A 25,067-nucleotide genomic window follows, 5' to 3' on the forward strand; every position below is an offset into this window, starting at 1 on the left:
GATCTGCTATGTTAAATCAGCTGCTCCTACAAAAGGCCAATAGATGGCGCTTTTTATTGCCCGCCAATTTTGTAGTACGATTTGTATTTCGTTTATTTACAAACTTCGTTTATTGGAAATAATAAAACCAACCAGAGAGGAAAAATCCAAATCTTGTTTAGTAAAAATATTCATTGTTTTATTTATGAAATAAATTATTATTATTTACATTGGAAATAATGCACGAAATTCAAATAATATTGCATACTGAGCGACATTTTAGCTCGACGATACACACGCGAAAACAAAATCTACAAATTACAAGACTCTAGAAATACAAATACAGGGCGATATATAATGGGTAGGTACAAAAACATAATGAAATGGTGTAGCTTGGTGAATTGGGGCTAATAATATATATACTCTTTCGATCCTGTGCAGATTTTTATACACTATGTTCGGTGTGGCACGCGTACTACGATATTATTTGCTGTTGCTGCTGCTGCCGATTGGAGTTTTGTGATTTGTTTTTGAATTTTTTTTTGGATTTTCTTGAGGAATGGATGGGTAGTTCTATCTAGTGTAAGTGTTTACGTAACTAATTTGCGACTATGAGCAAGTCGATTGGGCTTGAGACCTCAAACGAAACCAAGTTGCACATAATTTGGCTGCAGCTGTGTGATCTGCTTGCTGGGTGAAGGGGAAAGGGGGTGGAGTGAGCTTCGGGGGGTGTGGATGTGGGTGGACTGGTGCCTTGCAACTAATTACTACGCCTCGCCTTTTTGCCCTTTTTTCACGCCTTTACATACAACTAATTCATAGAGAAAATTTAACTAAGAACCTTACGAAAGCTTTGCGAATAAATTATACGAGTTCGGACCAAATCTTAGCACGAGTGCATATATACTTATAAATGGGATCGTTCCCGAAACTCTGGGACTTTAAAAACCACATAGTTTTGGTAAACATTTAAGCCAATTGTCAAAAAGAGATTCAGGGTTTTGAGTATAGATTTTGTAATTTTGTTTCCTAAAAGTGCTCAAATGGATATTTCTTTAACTAAAGGTTTTAAAGTCTCCGGAGATTTCTGAGTTTCAACCCAAAAAATAAACATCGCATACGATTATATAGCTAAGTACTGACTTGCAAGTTAAATGATCTCTTGCGCTGATGTTTTAACATTTCTCTCTTTTTCACTATAAACAGAAAAGTTTTCTCCTTACATTTTCCGAACCCTTGTTTTCTCCATCTGTGGCTTACATAACTAATGCGCGAAAAAAAACTGTTGCTAAAATTAAACAAAAAACGTTTCGTTGTTGCGCTCGCATTGCAGTTCTCAGATCGCGATTTTCGAATCTGAATCCAAATCCAAAACCAAGAACCCGAGTCCAAATCAAAATCCAAATCCAAGTCCGAATCCGAATCCGATTTCTACGCCGACTGCTGCTGGCCACTATCGTTCGTTTGGCTACTGCCGCTCCACGTTGATGGTGATGACCATGGTTGGTCAATAGTGGCCGCCACCACCGCCTCCGCCGCCACCGCCACCACCGCTATGTCGGTGGTGCTCGCGTCTGCCGGAGGAGTGATCCCGATCTCGGTAGTCGCCGTTGCGGGAGCTGCTCTTGTGGTGATGATGGTGATGGCGCTTCTTCTCGCCCTTCAGGCACACATCCGACACCACCGAGGACACCACCATTTCGGAGTCATCCCGCATGCCGTAGTTGTCCCTGCCGCATCTGTTTCGGGTAATGCAACTGATTAGAAATAAACTCCATTTGGGTATCTAATAGTTCCTCTACTCAATGACCAAAGGTGAATGACTAACCTGTCGAGATTTTCGCGGGATCGCTGCATATTGTCGCGCAGATTGTCGCGGGAACGGGTCATGCTCGGTGGATCGAGGGTCTCCTTGCGGCGCAGGGCGTTGTGCGAGCTGTTCTTCGAGGCGGACTCGTGCAGGTTCTCCCAAGCTTGGCGGTAGTACCTACGAATGAGAATTTATAATATTATTAAACTATATATCGATTCAACGGCATATCATCTTTAAACGCTGATCTTAAGATTATATATTGATATTAGCTTTTAGAGTTATGAAGATGTTTTGGACCCACCTGTTGAGTCCATTGCGGGATCCGGAGGTGGAGCTATCGAAGCTGGCCACAGTGTTGCAGTCGGGCGAGGCGCGATGGCGATAGTGTTGCGTGGTTCGGTTTCTGGGGATTATACGAGAAATTACATTCATCAGTTGATATTTCTGAATAAATAGTATTAATACTGAATGCCAGGACGAAACAGTGTTGGGTTAGTCACAAAATCAGGCAAAAAAGGGGGTTAGGCACGGAGAACTACGCACACAGAAACAGAGACGGATATAAATGATTGGAGAGAGACAGATGGAGGGCTAGAGAAAGAGACAGGCAGGCAGGCAAAAAAAGACAGAGACAGCGAACCAGGCGTGCAGTGTTTCTGTGTGTGTGTGTGTGGAAGAGAGTCTTGTTGGTGGGTGATAGATGCATTGATTGATTGATTGATTGACTGATTGATTGATGGAGGTGCAACAGCAAGGAGTAGGATCGCTTCACAGCCCACAGCATTCGCAGCTTTCAGTATTTTGTTTGTTGGTGTTTGTTTCAGTGTTGCTTGTTTGATTGACTGACTGATTGATTGTTGTTGTTTCGTGTGGTGTTGTTGTTGACTGATTGATTGATTGATTTTTGGGCTGCTTACATTTGTGCATATGGCCGCTTTGTTTGTTCTTGCTCTTAATTATTTTTAATTCGTTTTTTTGTCTTGCATCTTTGGCACGTTTTTTTTTTTAGCTTTAAGTGGTTTTTCCAGGTAGTATCAGGTCTCTTTGGCTTGGTTTTCCATCGGTTTTCCATTGGTATTTCCTGTCGCTTTGCATTTCATTCGGCTGCTCTACATATGGGAGTTGCTGAAGAGTCCAGCCCGGGCACGATATCCGCGTCCATAGCTGCTGAACTCCCGGCGACCCAGCTTTTGATCATCGAAGGGCAGTGCCAGTACGCTGTACCACATGGATGGCGCATGGACCAGACCACCAGCACTGCTCGATCCCACGCTCCCATAGCCACCGCCGTCGGGAAAGAGGTGACTCTGGGTTAATTGGGCGGTGGATGCGTAGCTGGTGGCACTGGTGGCCGTCGCCGTGGCATAGCTGGGCAATCGACTCGGTCGCGGTATCCCGATCCCGATCCCAATTCCGATTCCCCCCTGGCTTTTCTTCGATTGCGATGGCTGCTTCTTTTGACGGTGGCTCTGATGCAGTTGCTCCTGTTGTTGGTGGTACTTCTGTTGCTGTTGGCGTGTGTGGTTCTGGTGGTGCTGCTCCTGCTGCTGGGGGTTGCGGTGGTGGAATTGCTGCTGGATCTGCTGGTGGTGGTGATGATGAGCATGATGATGTTGGTAAGCGGTTAAGTGTTTGGCTAGGTGCCGCCGTTGGCTGTTCGGGGTGCTGACGAATGGTTTTGCCAAAAGACAGAGAGTGGGAGAAGCAAAAACGAAAAAAGAGAGTTGTACAACGAGAAAGAGAAAGCGTTCGATGTTCAGGTGTGTGCGTGTGCGTGAGAGACTCTCTTTTTTTTGTACAGGTGTGTGTGTGAGTGTTGAGGTTTTCACAGAGAGATAGATTCAAAACTCCGGGGATTACTGAAATCAAAATAAAACCATCCAAAATTTGGGGGGCGCTCAGCGACGAAAGAGAGAGGTTGTGACATGAAGAGCGAGACGGAGACAGCGTTTGTGAACTAGAGGGAGCGAGGCAGACAGATCGAGAGACAGAGAGAGAGAGAGAGAGAGAAAGAGACATACAGAGGACGTGAAAGGGACAGGGGGTGGCTGGGCAGGTGGTGACCCCGACAACGACATCGACTTTCCTCCACACACAACATAATTATTGATATGAAATCACGGTCAATCTGATCTTATTACAAATTCCGTTACTGTGACATTTTAAGCATACTTAACAACGATTAAAATCGAATTAGGTTTACTAGTATCGTTTGGCCACAGTATTGAATTTGGAAGATATTACAAGATATTTGAAAAATTACATTAAAATGTTTTCATTGATTTAGAAAATATATTATGCTATTAAAAATTATATGAGTGAAACTTAAATCAAGAATTCTTTAAGTTTATCCAATTAGTTGCATTACCATTATAATTGAAATTAAATATATCCCCTATTTAAGCCCAGGCCAAGTTTAAATATATTAAAACGACTAAATGTTTTGTAGCCAATCATCGCCTTGATTATCTGTGGGAAACCTAACCAAATTGACCCCAAACATATCGGACTGATCACTGATCCCATATCTGCTCCCAATTTTCTGTGCCCGTTTCCCCGGCTGGTGGACTCACCTTCGCACAAGGATCACGATCGTGGTGATGACGGCGGCCAGGAAGACGAAGCCACCAAAAGCGCCCAGAGCAACGATGGCGCCCAGATTGAGTTTGGCCTCCTTGGTCTCCTTGCGGTCGGGATTATCGACGGCGAAGGGCACGTTGACATTGGGCGACTGGTTCTGTTGGATGTTGACGCTGTCGGGGATCTCGTTGTCTTGCGGATGCGAGTTGGCGATGATCTGCTGTGTGTTCCGCGTGGTCGTCTCCACTCCGCCGGCGCTATTCGGAGCACCACTTGGTCGTGAGCTGCGCGGTGGTGTGGGTGCGTAGGTGGACGGTGGTTGCGGTGGCACCTGGTGGGTGGTGGGCGGCAGGGCAGCCGGTGTGCTGTTCGGCTTCTTCGGTATGAGCACTGGACGAACTGTGCGTCGTGGTGGGAACTCCTCGCGAACGGTGCCAGGCACTGGAGGCACATTGATTTCCTCCTCGGATTCAGCTGAGGATTAAAGGTTAAAGGTGATGAAATTAGGAATAAGTTGCATACAAATTAGAAGTAAAAACTACGAATCTCTCCAAGAGATAACTAACATTAGCATGCAGTAAGTATTAACCCGGGAGACCCAGGAACATGAGATTTAATTCGTTGCTCTACTCACATTCGCCGTTGATCTCCACCTGCGTGGGACTGAGACTGGGATACGTGCCCACTGTGCTGGTGGAGCTGCCGCCGATGCCGCTGCTCGCTGTGGAAACTGCTGGGCGGTAAGGGGTGCGGCTGGTGGTCGAGCTGACCACCTTGGGGCGGAACGGTGGTGGCGTGGCCACGGACGAGGGCACCGGAATGGTGGACGCGGCAGTGGGCTGAGTGGATGGCTCCAGTTTGATGCAACGCGGCAGGGCACTGCTCCATTGACCACTGGCCAGGCAGGTGAGCACTCGAGGTCCTTCCATGCGGTATCCGGGTGGGCAACTGATCTCCGCCTTGGAGCCGTAGTAAGTGCCATTGGGAGCGTTGATAATGGTGCTGTAGTAGTTGCCAGGCAGAGTGTCGCACTCCACAACTAGAAAACGGTAAGTGAATCATTGGTATTAGGGATCACTATCGATTGAGTTCTATACATTTATGTCTACTTACTCTCGCAACGTGGTGGAGGTCCATTCCAGCGCTCATCAAAGTCGCAGGTGAGCAGAGCTCGTCCTATCATCTCGTAACCCTCCTCGCACGAATACTTCACCAGGCTCAAGTAGCCAACCGTGTTGTTCAGCAGGGCGTAGGAACCATGGGCAATGCTGGCCGGCAGACCACATTCGATGTCTAGAGTACGATTAGATATTAATTACCATACATCAGAGAGATTCCTATGTAAAGTTGTTCCTCAACGGAGTATTAATACTTACACTTGCACACTGGCGGGAACTCATTGTAGAATCCCGTCTCCAGGCAGGTCCTCGTGGCGGGACCCACCAGCAGGTGATTAGCATCACAGCTGTACTTGATCTGGGCGCCAACCTCAAATCCGTTCAGGGCCACCATCGTGGAATTGGGCGGCTGCTCCGGTCGGCCACAGGTCTTCGGTTGGTGCTGACAGATGAAGTTCAGCAGCGTGTTGCAGTTGGTATCGCTCCAGAGCCAGCCCTTGGAGCCATCAAATCGGGCACAATCCTCATCGCCGCCGGGATGACTCCAGAAGGAGACGGTCAACTCGTCGCCGTTCACCCATTTCCAGCTGCTGCGATCGCTGCCATCGCGTACCGCTCCCATCCAGTACTGCGAACTGACGTCACTGCGATGACGTCGCCACAGCTCCCAACTAATGAATCCCTGCAGGGCCGGATTGCTCTCGCTGATCAGTGTACCGCCACGGGATCGACAGAAGGACAGTGCGTCCAGGAAGTTCAGCGGCTGGCGGTTGTAGAAGATGTAGCACTTGCCATTGTACGAGGCCAGGGCTCCAGGTGGCTGATCGCGGAAGGTGGGACACCGCTCGATGGGCAGCGCCTGGTCCGTGTAGACGAACGCCTCGCAAATGGACAGCGGATTGGGTGTGCTATTCTCCAGGTGGACACTAACGAAGGCTCCCGGCATCGGGGGATTGCAGGGCAGGAAGAGCGGCTGCCCGGCCTCCAGGAGGCCCGTGAAGCGGTTGCAGATCGGATTTGTGCCCAAGTCCGGTCGGTTGTTGCCCACTCGCACCACAATTGTGGCGGGTTTATTGCCTGCAATGAGAGCATGTGGCAATAAGGTTATTATTAAGGTTATTAAGGTTGCTGGTCAAAAATGTTTTAACTTTAAACATACATTTTTAAACTAGAATTTACATTCTGATTCTCCTTAAAAATATTCTGCCTTTTTGCCAAAAATAAGAAAGTATTGGTCCAAATGTGGAATGTTTCACCTTGTTGAACTCGTAACAAAATTTGCAATCGAGTGGCATTTACAGATAAAATTATTAAATTTTGGCCGTTTTTTGCAAAAAATGATGATGTAACCCCTTATAAAAAATGCAAAATTTTGTTAAATTTTTAATTCTGGGAAAACATCAGGAATGTAAAAGGAAATGTAAGAAGGGATAACCAGTTGCAAAAAAATAGTTATAGTAACCATTTCATGTTTTTATTTTCCGCAAAAAATAAGAATTTAGCCAAAAACAAGAAAATAATGGACCAAGGGACTGTCTCACCTTCATTTTCAATAAAATGTTTATTTTCATTTGATTCTATAAGCAATATTTGATTAGGTAATCATTTGTGATATATAAGTTTAACGTATACCATTAATTAGGCGCTGCCTAGTTTCTCAGCTATTTCTATTGGTATTCCTGTTGTCACCATTTGGGCATTGGCTTTGTCTGTCAGCGGGTCAGGCGGGTTCAGTTCAGTTCAGTTGAGCTCGGTTCGGTTTGGTTTTGCTGAAAGCTGCAGACGACTCAGCCTCATAGTCAGCCAAGTGAAAGTAATCATAAATTTCGGGCCGCACTGACTCACTGGGTCTGGGTTTCTTGGGTTTTTTTCAGCTTGTAGACCGAGTCCGAGTCAAAGTCGCAGTCGAAGTCGAAGTCGAAGTCTTCGCTGTCGTCGCCAGAGCCGCACGAAAATCACATAACCAGCCAAAGATTCGAGGAGATGGAGATGGAGGCGAGGATGAAGATGGAGTTGGAGATGGGGATGGAGATGGGGGACTTCAGGTTGCTGGCAAGTGAAAGCATTAGGGAAAACTGGCTGGCAGTTGTTTGCTTTTGCCGCCGTTGCTGTTTCGGCAACCCTTTTTTTTCACTTAAAACAAAGACGCTGTTTGGGGAAGAAGATCGTGCAGCATTTGCCATTTCAGCCAGTGAAGCTGGAGAGGTGCTCGAAAACCTGGTGGTAGCCTGGGCAGACTTATAGACTCGGTATAGACCCTGGTAGACTGCCTGACTGGCTGACTGGCAGCCTGGGAAAAGCGGGGCATTGAACTGTCCGTCGGGCAAGAGAGTTTCGTCCACAGAATGTGGTCCAAGCAGGTCTATTATTCGACTTTATCGCTATGTATATATTTTTACTATATGTTTGCGACAGGTTTAGGGTTGGGCCGCCGCGATAATGGTCGACTGCGGTTTGAATAAAAGCGAAAAAGTTGCCCAATTTAATCAATTTGCTGGAGGATTACCACGGGCTAAGCGCCATTTACTCGTTAATTTTCTGTCTACCAAAGTTGCCATAAATTGTGGCAACCGAAAAAGTGCAGCATTCATTCACTTTCCATTTTTTTTGGCCAAGATAGTGAGGGGAGTTAGATAAAGCCACATGAAGTCTTCTACAAATATGAAGTCTGCAGATTTGTACAATTTTTTTTCGATTTTTACTTATTAATTTTCCTGATTATCCACACATGCTTATATAAAAGGAATTTGGAGCTAATCTTACCGCAACAGGATTTGCCAAAGTCCAGGCGCACCAGTTGCACCATGTAGGGTTCCAGGAGATTCACATACCACCAGGGCGATCGCTCCGCCTTGGTCAGCGAGCAGGTCTCCGGCGTGAAGAAGGCGGATGTGGAGCCGTCGATGGCCTTTTGTGGAGCACCGGCGCCATCAGTGGAAATCTGCATGGGCGCCTTGCCAGCGGCAACGTTCAAAACTGTAAGTAAAATGGCAAATTAATTGATGTCATAAAGATAGGATGTAGATATGATGTTCTGGGTTACTTTTTTTTAGGAATAAGTTCTTCGGTCCTTTCTCAAAATATAATATAAAAACTAAGCCTCAATAACTAATTTAAGTTCTTTCTCTCAAAGGCTTGTGATTTCAAAATGTAATATAATTAGCCATGATCCTATGTAGAACCAATGATAATTTATGCTAACTGCGTTGTTGATGAGCAAATATTAAGATAGGGGTCATTGGTAATTATTTGGGAATTCAAGGCGCATTGCGGCGATGAAGATACCAGACTTGGTCCGCTTTTCAAGCGATTTGCTAGCCAGTTGGAGTGGGTCTTGGATTCAGTTGGTCCGAGGGCCGGAGCACCAGAGTTCCCAGAGTGGGCCCAAGGCCCGGCTAATTGGCCGCGGGCCCTGACACGGTTTGTGGCCAAAACGAGTGAAGACAAAGCAATAACAACTCGAAAAGGCCAAAAAAAAAAAATCTAACAATGTTCTGCCTGGCGAATTTGTCAAGAGACCTTCGTTCTTCTGGCCCGGGCCCATTGTCTTTTTTTTTGTTTTTAGTTATCTTGACTTTATTTTACGGACCTGGAGATTTTTATGCGCTGGCCAAAAAGCAAAAGTGAAATTTAATGTCGGCTCAACTTTTACTTGCTCACCTGGCCGGGCTTAATTACATCGCTCGCCACGCACTTCTGCGGCATTGGGATTCATTAATCAGATGCATCTGTCGGATAAGACGGGTTTGGTTTTGGATCCAACGGCTTGGAAACTGTTTTTTGCGACGACTGCTTTCTAACTTGGACCAAGCCACCGCCCAATTTCGCTCTGTGTAGCCAGCCAGCAGGTGCTTGCCGGTGTGACAAATGCCTTTTAATTTCATTTAATTAATTTCCTATCGCCTGTCTAGCTGCCTGCCTGCTGAGTCACATTGGATCAAAATTCGAATTACAAAAGCAGGCCTACAGATGATCAGAGAAAAGCCGATTTTAAGTTCGGGCGATCGCGGCTTTGTTTTCCTTTTTCTGTAACAGCGTCATAAACTTGCAATCAGCCAACGCAGCGGGGGATTTGGGGGTCAGATGCAGCAGCTATGGGTCTACAGATCTCACGATTTACTCGACCTCGTGTCAAAGAATTTTAAGGGAATATTAATCGACTCACACAAAGTGGTGGAATTAAAATCAAATTGGGTCAGTCAAAGTGAAATCATAAATTTTAGCGTGAAATATCGTTCATTTGATTTTACTTTCGATGTATGACTTCTATGTATCGCTTTCTAATGAAAATATGTATTTTAATTACGCTTTAATTTACTTTGAAATTGTGTGATTAACCAATAATTTTCCCAGGCATTATCAACGCGTACTACTACTCAACCTACTACTGCCTCAGATTGATCGACTTATCGTCGAGATCTCTGGCAACAAAGAGCCCGTTGAAATTTTGATGGATCGTTAAAGGGCCGCCTTTTTACCAAGAATTATTTCACGCCCCCCAAATCGATCGATTCATTCAAGAAATGCCTTCATTCATTGACTAGAAATCCATTTGCCGCCGCTCTCGTTGTGTCAATCAATTCGGGTTCCGTTTTTTTGTTCGGCCCACGGAAGTGCATGTCTGGTGGTGAATTCACTTAGAACATTTATTTATTTTCGTGCCCGACACGTTTTACCCTTTTATTTGTTCGTGTCCGTTGGCTTTTCTACGTTCAAAGTCACAAAAGTGGGTCAATCTGATCGAGCGAGGCAATTGTTGAATTCTTCTCTCTTCGCTGGCCAGTCTTTCTTCACACTCACAAGCACACGCATTGGATTTTAGCCCAATTTTGCGCGTTTTGTTAATCATGTTTTGCTTTCGGTTAACAACTTTGCATTCAATTGGAATGCCATGTGCTCTCTTTCACAGCGGCCAGCATATGTACATACAAAGAAAATCGAGTTTGAATTAAATTGTTTTAACTTTAATTAAGGAAATTTAATCTGGGAAAAGTTTTTCATTTTGCTCAAATACTTTTGGATTACTGAGCTACTATTTTAAAATATTGCCTGTTGAAATGCCTTTTAATATTTAACTAGCCTCTTTATCTACAAATACTATCATTTCTTTCTGTGTTACGATATTTTGAGAACGCTTCCAACTTTGTGGCGGTGAAAGTAGTTCTCAGTTTGCGGCCACGTCCGATTTGGAATCGAAGTCGCCTCCGAGGCGCTAATTGAGTTGACGAACGGCAACGGCAAGTTCGTGTCCGCAGTCTTTTGTTTCGCTGTTTGGATTTGTGAGTGCTTGTGTGTATTTCTTGCTTACCGCAGAACGGAATGCCCTCGGGCACCCACTGCCCCTTGTCGCAGACACGCCGCGCCGGTCCCAGAAGCTCGAATCCGCGCTCGCAGCTGTAGGAGGCCACCGTGCCCTGGGTGAGATTCGCATTCGAGAAGACGACGCTGCTGTGCGCCGGCGATCCCGGGAAACTGCAACCGGCATCTGCAAGGTAGAAGAAATTATTATTAGATTATATGGCCATCAATTACTCGTATTCCTCAGCTTCTTCGATTGCCGCAACAGTTCTCATCACCGAGTCTCCACTGCACTGCACTGCCCCTAAGCGAGCAAATCATTTTTGATTGATTTCCCAATTAGGTTTCGATGGGGTTCTCAGCGAATTGAGTTGCTAAGGTATGGATATTCCCCCCATCATTTATCAAATGAATGCCCCACTAAGGTTCTCGATTAAATGTTGATTAAGTCGAACGGCGGGCATGAGATAATATTGATTCTAAGATTCCAGAGTGGCGGGAATGATTGAATATTATTTAATTGAATTTAGACAAAAGGAGAAAGCCAAGAATTGGTTGAATAGGTTTATGGGCTTAATTGAATTCACAGATTAAATATTGATTGTATAATCGTTAAGTATAAGCGTTTTACTGTTGTGATTTTGTTTTATTTCAGGTAAATTATGCAAATCGAAGAACAGAGTTGTACGAGTATAGGAATATATATATATCATTTGATATTATAGCCTTATTATTATAAGTTAGCATTATTATTTGGTTAAACATCAATAGGAAACTGATCTCTTAGATTCCTTCCATTTTACCATTATAATGACTCGTTATGATTCGATTTAATTTCCAATCAATGAATCTAAAACATTTCCAATTATTACGTGTTATATCTTTTGCCGCTTTGTCGGGGGATTTTCCATTTTCCCCACCACTTGATTGACAATTAAGCAAGTTCCGTTCCACTTTGGTCACTCGAATCGACGCCAGGCGAAAAATCTCTGGCATTCGCAGATTGCAAAATGTTCTCGACTGCAGTTGCTGTTGCCGCTGTAGTTGTTGTCAATGCAAAGCGTGAGAAAATGGCCACAACAACATAAAAAAAATAAAACATCAGGAAAAACAGACATCAATTTAGTTGTAGCTGCCGCTTTTGTACGAGTATCTGAGTATCTATGCAAAAATGCGAGCCAGCCGTGTGCAATAATCAAATGTGTTGCTGCTGCTGCTGCTGCAGCATGATTAGTTATTCAATTGAGCAGTTCCCAGGCTATCCAGCTATCTGACTATCCAATCCAATGTCATGAGTTTGATTCATCCCCACCGAATGCTAGCTGCTAAAATTGTTCTTCTTACCAAGTGCGACTTTGCATAATCGGCGAAGTGGGAACACTGTGGCCAGTCAAAAAGGCAGTCAGTCAGGCGGCGATTCATGCCATAAATGGTCGAATAACTGCAACATCATTTGACCAACAGCCAACAAGCAGCAGTGCAACTTTCCAAGCAGCTGCAGCAGCATAAAAACCATAAAGAGCGCTATCTCGACTATTTGATACCACCTGCTCAGCGAGCAGCAAAGTAACCATAAATCAAACCAAATCCCATTGACTTCTATACTAACTTACGCTTCCTTCTATTCGTTATATACTTTTCCACGGACATAGTATACCCTTCACTCTGCAAGTAATGGGTATAAAAAAAGGGGAGGAATGATAAAAAAAACACGTCTTGCCCAGTTGTTGCTACACATTGCAGCCAATTGCTGCAGCAACAGCAGCTTCTTATACAATCTCGATGCACCGATGCCAATGCCAGTGCAATTTCATCATAACGGTTTCTTCTTAGCCAACAACTCATCCAAACGCTTAGTTTTTAGCCACTCCAACTCCAACCCCCACTGAAGAGAGCAACACAAATCAAATTAGTTCGGGCAAATTGAAATTAACAAAAGGTAACTTTTAGGCGAGTCATTTGTCATGCAGGGCAAACGCAAATTAAGAAATCAAGTTCATGAGGCATTTTCAATTTCGGCTCAGTTTCGGTTTCGGTTTCAGTTTCAGTTAAAGCCAGTCCAAGCTACAGTTCCCCCAACTTCAAACTTAATGACGACTCCCACGCTGTGCGTCGAAAACCGAGAAAGAAACCAAACCAAACCAAAGGTTGCCCAGTCGGCCATGCATGACAATGCGGCTCCAAGTCTTCGGCACTATACAATTTTTTTTTGTTTTTTTTTGGCATCTGTACTTTGGTTTTTCTGGGCCCGTTTTTCCCCCTCTGTGCTTTTTTTTATAGAGCTAGCTGCTAGTGGGAGCCAATACCTTAAAGTGCAAAGGCAGACAGACAGCAACTTGTTGCCATTGCCGTTTGCGTTGCTTTCATTTGCTTTCTATGTGCGCGAACTTAGTGAAAGTGATACCCATACCCCATACATATACATAAGCTCCACACAGCAACAACAAAAAAAGCACGCTACCATTGACAAAACAACAGCAGCAATTTGTTAAACAAGCAGCAGCAGCCGCAGCAGCAGCAGCAGCAACTCCACCAACCAGCAACATCCAACATTATGGAAGTTGGAATATTCATTGTGCGCGGATCTAAATCATCTAATAATCATTATAATCATAATAACCGTTATAATTTCCAACTAGTTTCGGACATGGTCCGTTGTTGCTCTTGTAACAAATTACCCATCAACGCCTTTTCTTTGATTGCCATTGCCTTTGCTTTTCTCGTTTCATTTTTTTTTTTGCTAGTAAAATGTGGTGCGGTGTAGCACCAAAATCGAAATTGTTATTTGCACAGTTCACCAAAAAAAAAATCATACACAAAATTAAAGAGAATTGAATGAAAAGAAATATGATTGAATAGCAGCGGAGGAAAGAAAAGCATGGGTAAAAAAAACGAAAGCGGGAATTAATTTTTGGTTGCTGCGGTCTCGGGAAAGGAAACATTTTTTCACATTTAAGGTGGCAGTTAAAAAATTATATTCATAAGAAAACTAATAATTATCATATAGAAAAATCAATTGTATAAGTCTAAAATGTTTGAAGATTAAAAAGAAAAATGCTTATAAGAAACTATCTGGAAGCATACCTTAGTTCTAGAATTTATTATCATTTCTATAGAATATTATTTTAATAAAATACTTCGTTCATTAAGAAATGTGATAAGCTGCTTAGAAATTTTCTCTCAATTGAAAAGAGCTAAATGCAAATGAATTAGTTTTGGTTTGGGAAAAGGTTATAGCTTTTATGTCATACCATTGAATCAGTCATCGCCTATTTCTACTTATTTACATGCAAGAGACCAGTTTTAAATCGGAGTGGCAAGTGTGAACGTTCCACGATTTCCGCTTGAGTGGAGCCCTCAATTAATGCGATTCAGTGGATTAAAGTGCAGCTTATAGTGCAGCTGAACCTGCAATCGCTGCGTAGAAAGTTGCACTCCAATGGCTAATGGTGACCCCCACTTAAGCCTTATGGTCTTGTGGTTCGCTCCCAGGCCCAACCTGCATTCCCCATTATCCATTCTTCATTTTCCAGTCTTCAGTTTCCATCTTCCATCATATTCAGTCTGCAGTCTGCAATTTGCGTATGTCGGCTAATTTCATTTTAAATGCAAGTCCGCACCTGAAGGAATTCGTAACTGGGGAGTGGGCACTACCTATTGTTTCTGCCCGTTTTATTTGGCCAGCTCATTTGGGGACGGCTCTTGACCCAAGCGCTAATTAGTCTCGGCTCTCTGTAAGTGGGAAACTGACGAGAAAAACGAGAAAATGTCTAAATGAATAACTAGAGATTCCAGATCTTAGTTCCCCGAAAAAGGTTTTCTGCAGTGAGTGCAGTTCTGGGACGTCATGCGCTGATTGCCAAGCGCCTACGCTTCGTCGATTACTCTATATCTGCTGATCTCGATGTTAAGATCTTGCCGTGTTTTTTTGGGCGGAAAGTGCAAGTGCTAGTACCCGATGGCCCAATTGCGATAGCCGAGGTTTTCCCTACACTCTGCCTACGGATGGAAAATAAACTATGAAGAGAAAAGAAATTTTCATTCCATTCACACAAACGGCGGGAGTCGGGTCGAAAAAAGCCGCTCTAACCGTTAACTCCTCGTCATAATGGCCATAATATAATGATGATGATGATCGAGGGGGAAGAGCGTTTTGGTCGCTGATTGGTTTTGGATTTACATAAATTGGCGCTGGAATGGACCGGGCTCTCACGCAGCTTCTTCTCCTTTGCGGCGCACTTCTCTTGACCCAGTTTGCTAAGCTTTTTGGTGTTGCTGTTTGCTGTTCTTTTTTTTTGCTTTATTTTTTGGTAAGCCAAATTAGTAGAACCTCGTTAAAATCGCACACAAACAAACCGACACACACTCGGAGAACATCGAAAAAAGATTTCGCAAGTGAGTCGGCTTGCGCAATGTGGCCATTGTTGCTTTTGTTGGCGGATGCGCCTGGCCAGACGAGACTTGTGCAAGCTGCAAGTTCGTTGCCTAAGTCTTTTGATTTGAACTTCCGCCGGAGGATCTCACTTGGGCGACTTTTGGGCATTTATTGCTTGATGAGCACTAAGCGAAAATTGTGTGCTATATATATCATTAATAAAGTATATTATAAAGTCACCTTACTTGACACTTACAGCAGAAAAACAAATACATTATAGAGAGCTAAGTGCAAGTAACGAGTATAAATTTATGAAGTATAGCACAATTCTAAGACCAAATTTGGCATTTCAGTAAATGTGCAAATGACAAAAGGTATAATTAGGTTTGTATAAAGACAAAGTCCCTAAACTATTATTAAACCCTAGAATATTTAATTAAGCAGGCCATGGTTTTTTTTTCGGTGTCTCTGTCCGGGGGACTGCCCTTGGCTTTTCGTATTCCTCGCCAGCCGTTCGTTCTTGCCTTTTGGAATTAATTGCGCATAAAAATTGCCCATCATGCGCAGTAAATGAGACATCAAAGAACGTCTGCGAGCTAGTTGGCTGGCTAAGAGCTGCTAAGCGTATTAAATAAACATGCCAGCGATGGTTTCCCCCCCTCCACCGCCACTCTTTTATGTAACGGTACGCACAGCAACAATAAATTTCAAGCGTAAACAGTTACGTAAAACAACAAGAAGAACAACAGCGGCGGCAGTGGTTGAAGAACCAGAAGAATTGCTGCTGGCTGTCTTCTGCTCACCACAATGACAGCATCCATTCCATACCATTCCGTTGGCAAGGCAGCATCTTTCACCCGAAGACACCCCCTCTGAAGATCGCTAGATCGGTGGGTCTAACTCGAAGCTTTATAACAGGTTCGATATGATTTTGCGGCACTTTTGCCGCAAAGGAAACGCTTGATTGCCGCTTCTAAAGCAAGGCCAAGCAACGGCAATCGTCAGCGGACCATCGGCGCAAGCCAAAAAGACGATCGACGACATTGACCGACGATGCTGAATGCTGAACACTGGACTCTAGACTCTAGACCATAGATACTGGATACTGGATGCTAGGTGGTGGAAGCTGGAAGTTGGAAGCTGTAAGCCGTCTTTGCCGTTTGCCAGTTGACCGCATTCCAGCACCGGCCAGCAAATCAATGTGCAAACGTAGAAGCAACATCATCAGCCCAGTTGCGGTTGTCCTTCTCCTCGCAGCACAAAACAAAATTATTGTATTGTACTTTACATTATATGTGTATATTATTCTACACAGGCAAATTTACCAAAAAAAAAAATATATTAAGTATAATATGAAGTATTAGTTACAGCCAGTGCAACTGATTATCAAAATATTCTCCACTTTTTTCTATAAAAAAAGCGAGCAAAAATCATGCTCAATTTGTTTCACTGTGCTGGGTTGCAAACTGGGTCACTTCGGCCCAAATGCAGTTTAAGATAGAATGCCAGCTGGGTGTGTGTGTGTGTGTGTTTGCCAGCTGCGAAACACCTGCAGCAGCAACAGCCACAGCAGCAGAAAAAGCAACTGCAGCAGCAGCAGCAGCAACATCGCCGCTTTTCAGCTCGTGCCACAGTCAAGACTTCACAGTGAGTGATTGCCAGTGGGGAAATGTGGCGAGCGGTGGCACTTAGCCGGCGCCCACTGTGCACTTTAGATGCGTTCTCATTGCAGTTGCTAATTTCTGTGGCTTTTGCATCGGCTTTTGGTTTTGTGCCTAATTTGCTTTGGCTGTGAACGTTCTCAATGCTATGCGAAGATTGCCCCCACTATGCTTTTATGGGCCTTTTATTTCTTTTTTTTGGTGTTTTGTTTTGGGCTTGTGGCCTGTGTCTGCCACCAAAAGTGGACAAGCGCTGGGGTTAATCTTTTGGTCAGACCGCTTCCAAAAACACACACACCAGTGCAGGCAAGTAGTTAAAAAGAAATGGAAATGGTAATAGAAATAGAAATAGAATAAAAAACAACAGTTTACAGGGCAATTTGCATAAGAAAGGAGAACACAAAGCCGAGAATTTGTTGGCTGTTCTTCTTCAATTTCAGCTGTGCTTTTTTTTCTGGGCCTTTCTCTGGTACTTCTTGGACTTTTGTCAACTCTTCTATGCAAATGGGCAGCCACAAATCAAAGCTTGGCCCCATTACGAAAAGGAAATTAAAGCCGGTTCAGAGGGAATAGAAATCCAAAAAATGTTAGAGGAGGGAGACCGCAGTTTTGTCATAAATATTTTCACTTCAGACATTTTTGTGGACGCCTCTGCGGCGTGGTTAATAAAATCGATATTTGTTGGAATTCGATTTGAATATTTTTACCGCTAGTTGCGGGGCTGGTTACGACATCAAAAGATCGGGATCGAGATGGGGAATTGGGGTTCGGAATCAGGTGTAGCAACTTGCCACAAGACATAACTGTAGCTGCTGCAACTGCTGTTGCTGCTGGTGCTGCAACTGCTGCTCTCTTATTGATTGGCCACAGCTGCAAAAGTGCCAAGTCATCCTGAACCTGTGCCGATGCTGCACTTCCGATTGCCCAGAGAAGCGGAGAAGCAGTCAATGAACTTGCCCCCCATCATCGGCACCATCATCATCTTCATCATGATGAAGATGGCGCCATCGCCTCTCCATTCAGCGTGCAAGCGGAACAAAAGCAACTGCAACACCAATGCAACTAGCAACATGAGCAACATGAGCAACATGAGCAACACTCGCAACATCATCAGCAACCATAAAGTACAACTGAGCTAAGCAAATTGCAATTTCCACGCGTTGCCTGCCGCATCCACATCCACATCCACATCCATGTCCATGTCCGATGTCCGCAATTAGGTAGCCAGCCCCATCATAATCTATGGTTATTGTTATGGCCATTGTTATTATAAGTGTTATCGTTATGGCTAAAATATTAAAAAGGCTTAGGGGAAATGCACAAATAAATTCAGTGCCTGGCGGTTGGCGATAAAGGTAGCTATTATAGCTAATTTATATATTTAAAAATATGAACAATACATGTACTGGCTAGTTCTCTATTGATTTCTTTACATATCAAACTTTAAACTTTCGTTTACCCCATTTCCAAATGATCTGTAAACTAGACCAAAATCATTTAGCTACACCTTGGTTAACTTTTCACACTTGAGACCTCGATCAATGCAATCGATCAGTAATTAACGACAGCTGTGCCAAATTATCAATCACTATTCACGATCGTTTTCATATATTTTGCGTTCGATGGCAATTTGCAACCGTCTGTTTTTTGGGCCAGTGACGAAACGCACCAGAGCAACAGAAACGCCGCTCCAACAGCGTTTAAAGTTATTAACAAAGCAATTATTAATAACAATTTCAATTGTTTGCCTTTGCACTGGCGCGGTGGCATTGGTGGTTGCCAAGTGAGTCGTGAATCACGTTGCTGGCCAATTTGCAGTGGCCACAACGGCACAATTGCACTTCTACTCACTCGCACATATATTACAATTAATTAAATTGAAGAAAAAAAAGAAATATTAAAGAAACGCGCATAAATTCTGTCCAACATTTTTATCCAGCTCTTTTTCCATTTTTTGTTTGTGCAACGCGTGTTTCTCTTTCGCCGGCGACTTTCTTGGTGGCATTTAAATGCGCTGCTAATAGCAAACAATTTCATTTATTTATTAGACGTTAGTTTCACTTTTCGAGCATTTCACTGCGACATTAAAATTTCACACACGACCATCTCAGCCAGCAAACAAAACGCGAAAGTTGCCCACAGACCACGGGTGCTGTTTGTTTTTTTTGTTTCTTTTTCTGTATTTCGCGGCGAGATCAAGATACTATATATGAAAAATATTTAACTGCAGTATGCCATTTATGTTTATGGCAATTAAAATGATACTGTGACACCGCTCACGCCTGAGAATCGTCGGTAGTAGTGGGGCGTTTAGCCCAGCCCACAAAAAATCAGCTAAATGGCATCTCGCAACTGATTGAAATTTATGCCACAATCCAGACAAACGACTGAGATCTATGGTCTGTCTGGGGATGAGATGCGATGAGATCAGATCAGCTCGCATAATGACAAAGGCACTCCCTCGCCATAGCAATTCTTCGCCAGTTTTTGGTATGAAATCATTTGGCCACAGAGACATCTTATTAGCCAAGATTAGGTGTAAAATTTCGCATGTCTACCACACATACATAGGGTTGAGCTAATATGTACTCTGACTAATTCTAAATTGTTTTTACCAATTCGTAAGTTTAATTCCTTTCAAGCTGAAACAAGGACACCTCTCGCAATTGCTTGCGATATGAAATAAGTGGCAATAATATTTGGGAATAGCCAGTTTCTTGTGGAACTTACGAGGCATTTTGTTCAACAAAAATTTAAAGTGAATTTATTCAGTTTCTTTTTCAATTGTTTGGCATTGCTTGGCGACTGGCTTTGAATGCTCGTCACTCTTGGTGATGATTTACATATCGAGTGCATGGGTACCTGGCAAGGCCATTGACAGCTTTTGCGCAATACCCAGCCCACCTACGTGCCAGGAAAACAGGGTCCAGAAAAAATTAAAAAAATAAAAAACTAAGTATATATGGAAACGAAGTCGAAAAAGTTGCGTAAATAGTTCAAGTCGAACATGCTCAAGTTGGACTCTTGAAACCATTTGGCAGGCAGTGTCACCCGCATGAACAACATCATCATCATCATTATTATAACTATTTCAGTTGAAAGTGAAAACTGTGGACTCCGAAGGTCTGGCTGTCCCACGCACAGTGGTAGGTTTTCCAGAAAAGCTTCCTACTTCCTTGTGGTTTGAAAAGAGCCCCAGGTCTTACGTAAAAACGACGACCACAAGCCACAAAGAAAAAAAATATATAAAAGGAGGCAGGCATGCGTGCACCACCCTTTCAAACAAACAAATTGCTGCGGTTCATTGTGCAGCAATCGGCAGATGGCAAAAGGTATCGTTTCAGGTATCTTTATGCCAGTTACAAAAGGTACGAGTACATGGACGTACTCATGAGTACGAGTGTCTTTTCTTTCGGAGTTTCGCATTGCAATTAAGAGGCGCCGAGCTTCCGCATCTGCCGCTGATGATGATTATGATGAGCTGGTGGTCATGCATGCCCATGCCCATCCCGATGTAACCATCTAACCATCTAACCATCTCCATCCATCCAAACCCATACCCATTGCTCATCATATTACATTTTGGCCATTAGATGTTGGGCATATGCTCGATCAGCCCAGCAGCTAGCGATTCGCCATCGCTGGCTGGCACTTTTACTTTTCTTATTGTCAACAATACGAAGGAAAGCAGTAGATGTGTATGTACAAAACTTTCCCAACATTACAGATTTTTACTGAACTCAGCTTGTATTTTTTTCTTTTCTCTCTCTCTGTTGTCGGCCAACTGCAATTGTTGTCGCTTTTATTGTGGAATGACTGCCGCAGATCATAAATTTTCTTTTAATTTCAGTTTCTGTATGTTCTGCCTCTGTCTGTGATTAATTTAAGTTAATTTACAAGATTTTCCTCCCGGTGGCAGTGGTAAAAGTGTTGAGTAAAAGTTAATGCCTTCAAGTCTCCTCATTTCCTCATTCCAATTTAGGTTCTTTGTTGCAATTCGATATGTTACAGGTAATTGAATATGGGAAACAGTGACAGGTGTTTTTCTCTTCTTTGACCCAGTAAAACTATTGATACTTTGGTATTTGGGTAATGAGAAAGGTGGAGAATAAAGTAGTTGGAATTTAACATTACACCTGTTTATACCACTATACTGAATAATTTATGAATTTTGTTATAATATTTTTGTGTTATCATTTAAGTATTGATTTATATACTTGAATTCTATTTAGTTCTTCAGTGTAGTTAAGCCGAGTGCACTTGCCACGTGCATGCGGCAAGTTTGTTGCCTAAGTCTTTCGTGTGCCACATTTTGGTTTGGCTGACTACGATCGTCGCCGATTGTTTGCTGACCCAAACAAACATCCGTTTCCTGGCAAATGCACGAGTGGCACGCCCCCCAACGCTCCCCTTTTTGTGTCGCATATCCCACGAAACAATTAACCGGCGGCAGAGAGCACTTGACTCGGTGGTGCTAAAGGCAGAAAAAACAAAAACGAGACTGGAACCCAAAAGTGGGCTGGGTGTGGAACTGGAACTGGAATATGGCCAACAGTCCAGTTGGCCGGCAGCCTGGACGCCCGTTTATTAACGTGGGAAAAAAACGCAAAGGCAGCCGAATTAAAAATAATACAAATTATAAAGCGTTGCCTTTGTTTCGAACCAGAACCGGAAATCAAAAAAAGCAACAATCAGCCGAAAAAAATGTGCGCAAAAACAAACAAAAAAAAAAAAATTAAATGTGAAACAAAAAACAGAAAAGCATTGGCTTTTTAAAGGTGCGCCGCTCACACACGAAAGTGCAACAAAAAATGGGTGATGAAAATGGGCAAAAACAACAACAGAAACAGGCGGCGGAGAAAGATGGGGAGAAGAAGAAGAAGCAGAGCGACAGCAACAAGTGGGATCCACAACAAACGAGAACGAGAGAAAATTTGTTTGCTTTGGCTCCGTGTGCCGTTGTTGGTGCGGTTTTGAAAAAATACTCTACAATATGGGGCATGCGCAACTAGTCGATAGAAGTCTTTGTGATTTGGAAAGCAAAATAAATGTGGTAATCTCACATCATTAAATTTGAATGCCCAAATATTCTTCAGGCTTAAGATCTTCTCATAAATAATATCCATTTAGTGGCAGCACAAATAAATTAAATGATTTTCATTTGGAAGTCATTGTCTACGTGTCAGAAGATTTTTGAGAATGATTTAAGCGTTAAGACCAAGCTAATTAAGATTTCATAATTTATGCAAATGAGCCTGTATAAGAACTAAACTTCCCAAATGTTCCCACATGTCAAGGCGATTGCTGAAGGTGTTTTCCCAAAGCTCTCTAAATGTGAATAGTATATTTTTAGCTTTAAACGTTCTAATGGAGAACAAAAACAAAATAAAATTTAATAATAAATCGCTGATAGTTTTTGGAAAAGTTATTCCTTGATGAATTCTTTTTCAAAAATATTGAACTGAGGCAATTCTGTGTAGAAATGCACAACTTTTGAATATTCCCAAGACGTATTCCTAAAGAACCCATATCCCCACTTGTGCAGGGTATCCGCTGGTCGTTCTGGCACCTTTCGCAGCACTTCTTTCTTGTTTTCGTCTTTCGCTTGACACACTCACCTATATTCTGCGCCTGCGCAAAAGCCAGCGCCGAAGCCAACGCCAACGCCAGCAGCGGCAGAGGCAGCGGCAGCGACGGCTGCGTGCGGTGCATTGTTGCTGTCTCGCTCACGCCTCCTGTCCGTCCGTTATTAATTTTTTTTTAAATTTATTTAATTAAATATTAGTTTTGGTTTTTGATACTTTTTCGCTGGATTTAGCAATTCGCTTGGCGACACTTGTCAACTTCCTTGGAATTTTAGCACTTGGCACGAGTTTCGGATTGTTTCAATTGCTGCCTCGACATGCCAGGAAGTGTGGGTTCGATACTCGGTGAACAAAAAAAAAAAATTGTTGATCACACTGCACGAGAGCACCGAACTTAAAAAAAATATATGTAAATATTGATTGCAAGTCGCGACGCGATAATCCGCTGCATGAACCGATCGCTTGGAATTCTGCAGGGCAACTGAAGCTATTTGAAGTCGGCGATCGCGCTCGAAGAATTCTTCGCTGGTTTCTCGGTCTTTCACTTTTCGCTCGCTGGCTCTCTCTCTCTCTAGAGATAGTCTCTCTGGCCCGCTGTTCGCTTTTCGTTCTCTCTTTTTTCACCCGGTAAGCGGCGAAATGTTAAACCGTCGCCTTGTGCAGCTCGAAAGCAACTGAAAGTTGGAGACGTCGCGCCGTGCGTCTTGTAAGCTTGTAAGCTACCTGGTTTACCTGTCGCTGCCTCCGTCGGCGTCGCTGCCGCGGCCACAGCAGTTGCATGCGTGAGCACTTGCTGCGCTTTTGGCAAGTGCCAACTGCCAACTGTCGGATCCCCCCTCGCCGCCGCCATTCCGCAGCAGAATTCAGGGCCCGCTGATCAATGGACAAGCCAATCGGTTCTTCGGGCCATCATCTCCAAAACGGTAATAACAACTAATACAGGTTATGCAACTGTAACGGAGCACTAAGAAAAAATCGAAGAATAACGCTATACGTTTCGTTATTTTTGGGGCAATCAGAAAAGGAAAATAGAAAAACTGATCAAGGAAACATAATTTAAGCCCTTCAATATATGATTAGATTTCAATTTAGTTTGAGAAATAAAAAATATATATATTAACTAAAAACATACAACTTAAAATTTTGCCATTCTATTTATTTTTTACATCATTAATAATAGAGAAGTGTTACTTTCAAAATAATACATTTTGCTTAACTCAGATAAATATCTGCGATGAAATTTCGCTACAGTGCACCATTCTTTCTGCAACAAACTCTATGAGATTGTGTGTGTGTGTGAGTGAACCAATTTAGAAGAATTCCTCGATGGATCTGGTCTTGGTAACCTGTTGGATTTGTGGACCCGAAGCTGGACGTGAACATTCAACGTGGAATAGACGTCGGAAATTGAACACTGGGATGTCCAACGTTGCACAATGCTGCATTTGCATGCCACACGAAGCGGCGGCGAAAAGTAAGCCAAATGGTCAGGAAAATGGGAGCAGCGCACTGAATGCAGCTTCATGGGGATGCACTGCAGCATCCCAGTTTTTTCTCCATTCCATAATGTTCGGCCAACGCACACATCGCACTCTTTATGTGTGTGACACATGTGGGCCAAATGCAAAAATGCTCCAGACTTATGCTAATGATGATCATCGTGAGCTGGCCAAGATCGAACATGGAAGTGCGATGCGGAGCGGTGGGGCATTGGCCATGTGACATCGAATTGGGTTGCGAGCAAAGTGCAGTCGAGCATTCCACACACGATCTGGAAACTGGAGATGACCACGGGCATGGTGCTCCGGGCAAAAAGCGATTGATGTGCTACTACATGGAACAGATGAAGTGGATTGAGTAGATACAGATAGCAGACCAGCTGCAATCGGTAGAGATGGGCATGTTTAAACCATATAGAACAGTTTAATAGAGAAACAAATTTGCTAAATTAAGGGAAATTGGAAAGTATTCAAAGCAAAATTAAAATTGTTGCTGGTATAAACAGCGACTTCCTACGAAATTACTTAATATATATATTTTATTAGCTTTAATAAAGCCTTATGTTTAAACGAATATTGTTCTCTTTCCTTAACATGTTCGCAGTTTTTCGATTCGATTGCCTTATATTCCACACGACTATGATTTGGAATTTGTGTCGCATTGATTGCCTGGGGGGCCAGCTAAAATTGTTCGGTCATGTCAAAGCTTCGAGTTCACGGATTGGTCCATGTTCGATCTTGCCAAACATCTCATTTCCCCCGCGGGTTAGCTAACATCAAAATCAAACAGGCAGTTTGGCTTGTGGCAACATTTGATTAGAAAATCGCTGGAGCAAGTGCCTGCCTGGTGGTGGTGGTGATGGTGGTGGCAGTGGTGCAGCTGGGATATGGATGTGGATGCTCGATGGGCTTGGTCTTGAAGCCTCTTCTTCGGCTCCACAGCCGCCCATTGTTCCGCTTGCTTGACCAGGCAGCAGCAAGTACAAGCTGTAAATACACTGAGAAAATTAAATGAATCTCGAATTGTATCTAGTTCTCTAGAAGAAATCGAACCTTATTTCATTGAAATTTTTTACAAAATGTTAATGTGCTTTATGTAAATATACTTTTTGCATGTTTGAAGAGTATCAATATTTTTACATGTTCGGAAATTGCTAAG

The 25,067-nt window shown here is 43.3% G+C and overlaps 1 protein-coding gene across 2 annotated transcripts; it reads right to left on the bottom strand.

The window, feature by feature from the left end:
- Positions 1-526: 526 nt before the first annotated feature.
- Positions 527-23,072, bottom strand: LOC117147639. 2 transcript variants are annotated; one of them, XM_033314607.1, is made up of 11 exons: positions 22,443-23,072; positions 10,799-10,975; positions 8,254-8,466; positions 5,749-6,567; positions 5,486-5,665; positions 5,007-5,411; positions 4,366-4,846; positions 2,906-3,457; positions 2,094-2,195; positions 1,808-1,966; positions 527-1,718 (listed from the first exon to the last, which is right to left on the bottom strand). In XM_033314607.1, the coding sequence occupies exons 1-11, from the start codon at positions 22,534-22,536 to the stop codon at positions 1,487-1,489; spliced, it is 3,414 nt and encodes a 1,137-aa protein (XP_033170498.1). In that variant the 5' UTR covers positions 22,537-23,072; the 3' UTR covers positions 527-1,486. The 2 variants fall into 2 exon arrangements, with proteins under 2 accessions (XP_033170498.1, XP_033170496.1); XM_033314605.1 differs by lacking the exon at positions 2,906-3,457.
- Between the last annotated feature and the right edge of the window lie 1,995 nt (positions 23,073-25,067).

This window comes from Drosophila mauritiana, chromosome X (genome assembly GCF_004382145.1).
Source record: "Drosophila mauritiana strain mau12 chromosome X, ASM438214v1, whole genome shotgun sequence".
Lineage (NCBI taxonomy): Eukaryota > Metazoa > Arthropoda > Insecta > Diptera > Drosophilidae > Drosophila > Drosophila mauritiana.